At 38.1% G+C, this 7,543-nt stretch overlaps 3 protein-coding genes across 3 annotated transcripts in view; 2 read left to right on the top strand and 1 right to left on the bottom strand.

The window, feature by feature from the left end:
• Positions 1-2,765: 2,765 nt before the first annotated feature.
• Positions 2,766-3,820, top strand: LOC121994031 (probable E3 ubiquitin-protein ligase RHC1A). Its single transcript, XM_042548219.1, has one exon. The coding sequence runs from the start codon at positions 2,791-2,793 to the stop codon at positions 3,733-3,735; it is 945 nt and encodes a 314-aa protein (XP_042404153.1). The 5' UTR covers positions 2,766-2,790; the 3' UTR covers positions 3,736-3,820.
• Positions 3,821-4,101: 281 nt separating this feature from the next.
• On the top strand, positions 4,102-7,122 carry LOC121996483 (RHOMBOID-like protein 10, chloroplastic). Its single transcript, XM_042550472.1, has 9 exons — positions 4,102-4,381; positions 4,473-4,720; positions 5,602-5,656; positions 5,727-5,807; positions 5,877-5,973; positions 6,093-6,160; positions 6,551-6,649; positions 6,732-6,773; positions 6,854-7,122. The coding sequence occupies exons 1-9, from the start codon at positions 4,214-4,216 to the stop codon at positions 6,992-6,994; spliced, it is 999 nt and encodes a 332-aa protein (XP_042406406.1). The 5' UTR covers positions 4,102-4,213; the 3' UTR covers positions 6,995-7,122.
• LOC121996482 (transcription termination factor MTERF8, chloroplastic-like) overlaps positions 6,928-7,543 on the bottom strand; it is a 31,806-nt gene continuing 31,190 nt past the window's right edge. The window contains exon 2 of the mRNA XM_042550469.1: positions 6,928-7,061. The gene's annotated coding sequence lies outside the window, so the exon portion shown is untranslated. The remainder of the gene's footprint in view (positions 7,062-7,543) is intronic.

Below are 7,543 nucleotides of genomic sequence, written 5' to 3'. Positions count from 1 at the left end.
GATGCTCACTCCATCATGATAATCAATGAGGATACATGACCGTTGTTAGATGAGCCAAGTAGGGAATCATCCATCTCTGGAAGGAGTGAGAAGAAACAGCCCGACCTGAGGTTACGATCAAGTAATTAGACTTCCAAGTACAGATCCTAAAAATCTCAAGGTAAGACTTAGTTACTGTAAATTATAGAAGATTTTTCATCTAACGGGTATTAGATATGAAAAAGTGGACTATATAAATAAATCACTATGAACATCTTTTAATTTATCCTGATAATTAATAAAAAAAATTTATATGATCAAATTGATCATTTTTGGAATTAATCAATTTAAAAAATTAAATATTAAATACTAATTATAAATAAATGCCCAAATCAATTAAAGTGGCGCTCTGGTAAGAAATTCCACCAGCACCATCAATTCAAGTAAAAAGATCAAGAGCACATTGTGTTTTGAGTGTAATTAAAAAGGATACAGCAATAACAAGTGCCCACTTATCAAGAAAAAGATATGGAATTCTCGAGCCAATGATACGATGGTAAAGCGGTAGGATGGTATATGCATGCATTGTGGTTTAATTTTCATGTTGATATTCTTGAATGTTTTTAGTGCTCGAATCAATCATGTTATTGGGTTACTCACTAAGGTGACGTTTGATTTTCTCCTAGGAATCGGAATCGGAATGGATATCATAGTATTATGGAATAAAAATGGGTATGAGCTTGGGTATCATTCCTAAAAATAATGTTTGGTTAGTTGAATATTTTCAATCAGAATGAACTTAAATTTCTTTTTTTACCCTTAAAGGAAAATAAGAGAAAACATTAAATGGAAGATAAGGTTGAATGTGAGAGAAATATATGATGAGAGAGAAAGTGTGATGAGAAAAAATAAAAAGAGGAAAAGTGTCAAGAGAAATTGAGGAGAGAGAGCATGATAGGAGAGAGAGAGCGTGATAAGAGAGAGAGAGAAGAGAAAAAATATGATGAGAGAGAAAGTGTGTTGAGAGAGAAAAAGTGATGGCAAAAAATGAAGAGAGATAAGTTTGATGAGAGAAAATGAGAGATGGAGAGAAAGTATGATGAGAAAATGTGATGAGAGAGAAAGTGTGATGGAAAAAAATGAAGAGAGAGAAAGGATGATGAGAGAAAATGAGGAGAGAGTGTGATGGAAGAGAATAAGAGAGAGAAAGTGTGATGAGAGAAAATATGGAGAGAGAGTATGGTAAGAGAGAGAAAATATGATGAGAGAGAAAGTATGATGAAAAAATAAGAGAGAATGAGAGAGAGAAAATAATGAGAGAGAGTGTGTGATGAGAGAAAATACAGCGAGAAAATGGTAGAGAATGTGTGATGAGAGAGAATGAGGAGAGAGAGTGTGAGTGTGATGAGATGAAATATGGAGAAAAAGTATGGTAAGAAAGATTGAGGAAAGAGAAAGTATGATGAGAGAGAAAGTATGATGAAAAAATGAGGAAAGAATGAAGAGAGAGAAAATAATGAGAGAGTGTGTGTGATGAGAGAGAATATAGAGAGAAAATGGTAGAGAATGTGTGATGAGAGAGAATAAGGAGAGAGAAAGTATGTTGGAGAGAAAATGTAATGATAGAATTAGGAGAGAGAAAGTATGATGAGAGAGAATAAGTAAAGAGAGTGAAATGAAAGAAAAATTGAACAAATATACTAAGGGTATTTTCGTCCAAAACTTAATTCTTATTCTCATTCCATCAAAACTCAAGGGAGGGGGGTGGGTTTCATCCATACCCAAATTTTTGGGTTTCATTTCAAAATCTTGATTCCATTCTCATTAACCAAACACAGGGTAAGATTCATCGGTACTTTCTGATTGATTTACCTAGTGGTCGGTAGAAATGTAGAATGATTTATCTAGTGGTCAGTAGAAAAGTTTTATATAATCAGATCAATTATCTCCTAGATTAATCGATTCAACAAATTAGATATTTTAATTAATAAAAAATTATAAAGATAAAAGGAGTAAAAAATTTCTAAACTTTGAGGGGCATTATGTTATGAATTAAAAAATTTACATGATATTATATTATCCATTTTGAATTTAACCTCTTATAAATTTATTTTTTAATTCTACCTAAAAATTTTATACCAATAAAAATATTTTTATCTTTTAAACTTATAATTTTTTTATATATTTCTAATGAGATTTTAATTGTATTCCTAATAAAGTAAACATGAAAAACTTTTAAATAAGTCAGCTATAATTAGGTAATCAAACTTTAAGAGCAAAGTTGGAAGAATTAGAAAATGATTTAAATTTAAAGAGTTCACTGACAAAATATGATGATCATCATTAAAGGTAGAAAAACCATTATACGCTACGGTATATTCGTAGACATTTGAGTATCCATGAACGTAAATATCAAAATGTTCCTAATTTTTTTTTATGTTAAAAAGGAAGTATTGTTTGTTGACAACATAAAAAAGGGTAAACTAAATATTTTAGTCTTAACCAAGGGTCTTCTTAAAATTAAAAGATCAGAGTATTTAAAAAAAAAGAGTAAATAGTAAGGATTATTTTTAAAAATTGTCTCTTAATTTATTAACTTACTTTTTATAATAATTAATGGTTTGCTTTTCTTCAAAATAACTGCTTCCTGTTCTTGGCGGCTGACAAGCAACGACCTCCAACAGCATCGCTTCGTGCCACTTCCTTAAGCGATACTTTCCCATCTCCTCCTCCTCTCAACTCTCTCCATCCCATAAAATCCAACTGCTTCTTTTTCTTCTAAACAAGTCGGCGATCGACCGTCCCAGTTCCATGTCTCTGCGCCATCCCTCCGCTGCCCCTCGGACTTGCCGCCTCTTTTGGTGCTACCAGTGCCACCGCGCCGTCCGCCTCATCTGCTCTCCTTCCTCTGACATCCTTTGCCCCCGCTGCTACGGCCGCTTCCTCCACGAGATCGATCTCCCCCGCCCTCGTCTAGTCATCGAGTTCACACCCGTACACCCCTTCCCTCCTCAGCAGCCCCACCACTTCCACCACCACCCCCTCTTCCCCCCGCCCAATCGACGCGGTTACTCTGACCTCGACCGCCTCCCCCGCCTCAACTCCAATGATCCCACCGCCCGCGGTGGCCATCCTCCCCCGTACCTGGTCTCCCTTCCGAGGCCCGTCCATCCTAATCCACGCAGACCACCTACTACGGTACCAGTTGCACGACCGGAGGACTTCTACACCGGGCCTAATTTGAACGAGTTGATCGAGGATCTCACCCAGAACGACCGCCCGGGGCCACCGCCGGCGCCATCCACCGCCATCAGTGCCCTTCCGACGGTTAACATCGCCGACGCCCACCTCACCGACGGCTCCCAATGCCCTGTCTGCAAGGAAGAATTCTCCCTCGGCGAGGAGGCAAAGCAAATGCCCTGCAAGCACGTCTACCACTCCGACTGCATCGTGCCGTGGCTTAACCTACACAACTCCTGCCCGGTGTGCCGGTTTCAGCTTCCCGGCGGCCGGCAGCAAGAGAACAACGCAACTGCCGCCGGCGCAAACAGAGGTGCCAGCTCACATCCCGGGGGAAGATGGAACTGGAACACCTTCTTCACCCTGTGGCCTTTCGGAGAGCAGCCATCGCGAGCGGGAAACTTCCCTTATCGGAGACGGGATGAGAACGACAACAATACGAGCAACGACTTCACTGTTCTTCCCGCTTTCTTTCTCGTGTCTCTCTGTTTCCTCTTCTTCTCATTCTTTCTCTGAAACAACTACATGGATTCAAAAGTTGGAAGGTTCAACTCGTTGTGATCAATTGTTTATCCGATTGTATATTTATATGTAATTAAATATATTCAATAATGTGTTCATCCAATGGATTCATTGGCTTAGCCACCCAGAAAATCTTTGTTTAAAGGGTATAAAATACCTAAAAGTAATAATTATTTATGACATTATATACAATAAATTTTCAAATGTGCTAGAGAGATTAATTGTTCGTGGAAGGTTGATCTCGAGCTCATCCGGCCGATTTGAGACGTTGGGTTCGGCCTAAACCGAGGTCTGCAAGCCGAACCCGGCCCTGCCCTGCCCTATGACTTGCCAAAGTATGAGGGGTTCAAATGAAATTTTTCCTCGCAATTTCTTGCGGCCAAAGCTAACCTAATCTCGAACACCTCTGTCTTCTTCTTTTATTGTCCGTCGTCCACTCGCCGGCGTTGCGCTGGGTTCCGATCTTCGTTTTATGGCGGCCTACTCTTCTCATCACTGGTTCCCAGCTTCCAATTCTTCCGGGAGCACATCCCCGGCGCATCTCCTCGTCGTCGCCTCCTCTCTCCGTTTGGGCAAGCACTGCCGCGATCTCTACTCCGCCAATCTCCACGTCGTCTTTCATCCTCCCGCATCGTCGTCGGTACTATCTCCTTATGCTTCTGACCGTTAGCGGCCGCCTTTCTCTATGCTAGAATAGAATTCCTAACTGTTTCTGCCTTTTATGCCGCTAGGATGGCTATAGTCTGGACCAAAAAAGGGATTTTGCGTGCAGGAAAAGATATTCCTCAAAGAGTTTTTCCTTTCTCGAGAAACTCTCTGATTCTTTTTCGGCCTCGTGCTCATCATGCTTCTCTTTCTTTACCGGAAAGGAATTTGGGAGGGGATATGTGAACGAAGGAAGAATGCAGATAAGGAATTCTGGAGGGAAGCCCGTTAATGGAAGAATGCTGACCAATGTCCTTCTGGTCGTTAACGTGCTGTGAGTTCCATATCGATTTCTGTTTAGTGTATCTGTTTCGAACGTCTCAATTCATGATCTTAGTAATTGCATAGATAAACGAACGTACAATCTATTTCTTTTATAAGGAATTCAATGGTTTTTGATGGAGCACATTCCTTGATCAACTCTAGCATTGTATAAACTCGATGCCTTGCTTTTAGTTTTATTCATTTTGATGTTAAATATGAGATACATTTTAATACAATTTGTTGATACCAGGGGTGGTTCTTTTCCATTTTCGACCTACATCGGATAAGAGTCGTCTGATTGTTTTTGCCTGTTCTATTTTATTTTGTAGTCACTATACTACCTGTTTTTCTTCTGAACTTGCTTGTACAATGATTTTCTTGAAAGTTATCTAATTAGATGTGAAAATTTTGAAAAAAAAAATGGGATTGAGAGGCTATGATCAGAATTAAAAAGTATCTGAGTTGTACAGTGAGTTTCACTTGTATCCATGACAAAGAACTGGTGTCATTTTGCTAACAACTTAAATTAATCTATTCAAGGCAAACGAGGGGTTGCAATGGTAAAGTTACGTGAAAGCTAAGCCTCATATGAGAACATCAGACAAGGTAGATATATCTCTGCAACAAGAGATAGTTGTCAGGCTGTACATTCTTGTAAAGAAAACTGTAGACTTTTTCCTGGGACAAGGACTTACGAGAAAAATGTTGTTTATTTCACTGTTGTTTACTGCTATGTCAGAGCTGCTAGTGTGCGGTAGAAAAATGTCCCCTTGTGTATGATTTGCATTTAAAAGGAGTAATTGTCTATTTGATGTTATTTGTTTTCATCTACTGTGTAATATAGTGATACAACTTTTGAGATCGACTTAGTGTTTCAAATCTTCATTTTAGGGTTTATGCAGCTCAAATTGCAACACAAGGGAAGTTGCTTTTGTGGGGAGCTAAGGTTGGAACCTTGAGAGAATCCTAAGACATTGAGGAATACATACCTAAAGTTCAATATATTATGTTTATAGGTGAATAGCTTGATTGATAAAGGACAACTATGGAGGTTGGCAACATCAGCTCTTCTTCATGCCAACATTGGACATCTTATGGTTTGTCCATAAAACTTTTGTTCCTCGTCATAGTTCATGGATAAGTCCTTAAGTAGTATTGTTGTGCAGATTAATTGTTACTCTTTGAACTCAGTTGGTCCTACAGTGGAGAAAATGAGTGGTTCTAGACGATTTCTGGCGATATATTTCTCTTCAGCAATAGCAAGTAAGTATCCTTTTACACTCTTCTGATATCAAAATCTTTGAGCACCCATTTGGTTTTTTAAGTTTACTCCCTTTTTAGCAAATTTTTTAATTTTAGACCCTTTTTGGCAAGGAAACTAGGTTCAGTCATGAGTTACCGGTTCAGTCAATCACCTTCTGTTGGTGCATCTGGTGCTATATTTGGATTAGTAAGTATTTTTGATGTGTAGTTTTATATTCTACATAGATAACCAAATACAAGGTACTTACCATTCTCTTTGTAAATGACTTGTGAAAGAAGACTCATTCGTATGTCATAATAAAACTGCAGCATCTAACTAAATCTAACTTTAAAACTTAATCAAAGTGTAAACTAGTATCTTTTCACCTCATTGCATCATGGATTAAGTTGACCTACAGTTGCTATGGATACTCTTGGTTCACATGATATTGCAGGAATAAAAAAGTTCAACTATAGGCTAGCAGCTATAGCAATAAATATCAATGAGTGGATTAGTTACTCCATGAACAACCATTGTTTAAGCCAGACCGAACACCTTCTACTGTCTGCTAACTCATTTCACCGGGAATATGAACAGGTTGGTTCCTATGCTGTATTTGTTTTGAGGCATAGAAAACTTGTCGGGGGTGCAAAGGAGGATTTGCTTCATGTTGCCCATGTCATTGCCTTAAATATGGTACTTGATTAGTTCCTAGCACATATTCTTTCCCTTTGATTTATACTACATATCCTTTTCCTTTTCTTATCTATTTGCTCAGGTTATTGGTTTTCTTTCTCGGGGCATCGACAACTGGGGTCATGTATGTTTCAGCATCGCACTCTTCGATCCTGTCTGAATTGATCATTCTCGATTATAAGACAACCATATTGCATGTTTCAGCTGGGAGGATTGCTCGGTGGGGCTGCGGTATCATGGTTTCTTGGCCCTGCATGGCACATGTCGCGAATGGCTGATGGAAAAGTAGTGCTTGCTGACAGGGCTCCTATTTATCAGTTCATCAACAGGAGAAGGTTGTCATAGGACACGATTGTGATTGCATGAACAAATAACAGGATTGTATTCTGGATCCAGTAATAGCCATTTCCATCTGTAAAGAAATAGTTCAAAATAAATAAAAATATGAAAAAGACCTCATTTATTTTCCAGAAGAAATGTGTAATAATTCTTTTTTTCTTTCTTTGTGCTGATGACTTATACTCAACACCAACCAAAATGTCACTCATTTGAGCCGACTTTTTTTGCTGATTACATTTGGTTCATGAATTCCTAAAGAACGTAATAGAGCAGTAAAATTGTAAGGAATGAAATTGCATTTCAAAAGAACGTAATAGAGCAGTAAAACAATAATATTTCTTAATCCATAATAGTTCTTAATCCGATTTCATGAAATAGTTATGAATAAGTATTTTTATATGTTGGTTCGAAGGAATATTTTAGGAAATTGAGAATAAATATTATAACAATAATGAAATAAATCCCATATAAAATACTTTGTCCGACTCTTATAGTTTGCACCATGGGTATAATTTGCCTTAACAGATGTACCCTGTTATACTGGCTCAAGAGACC

Source organism: Zingiber officinale, chromosome 6A (genome assembly GCF_018446385.1).
Source record: "Zingiber officinale cultivar Zhangliang chromosome 6A, Zo_v1.1, whole genome shotgun sequence".
Taxonomy (NCBI): domain Eukaryota; kingdom Viridiplantae; phylum Streptophyta; class Magnoliopsida; order Zingiberales; family Zingiberaceae; genus Zingiber; species Zingiber officinale.
The sequence above is the reverse complement of the archived record's forward strand: the minus strand, read 5'-3'. Positions and strand labels throughout refer to the sequence as shown.

Excerpts from the sequence above, each read along its gene's own strand:
- LOC121996483 (XM_042550472.1), top strand. The coding sequence starts at position 4,214 with ATGGCGGCCTACTCTTCTCATCACTGGTTCCCAGCTTCCAATTCTTCC. Across the intron at positions 4,382-4,472 it reads ATCCTCCCGCATCGTCGTCG|GATGGCTATAGTCTGGACCA; the intron begins GTACTATCTCCT and ends TTATGCCGCTAG. Across the intron at positions 4,721-5,601 it reads CTTCTGGTCGTTAACGTGCT|GGTTTATGCAGCTCAAATTG; the intron begins GTGAGTTCCATA and ends TCTTCATTTTAG.
- LOC121994031 (XM_042548219.1), top strand. The coding sequence starts at position 2,791 with ATGTCTCTGCGCCATCCCTCCGCTGCCCCTCGGACTTGCCGCCTCTTT.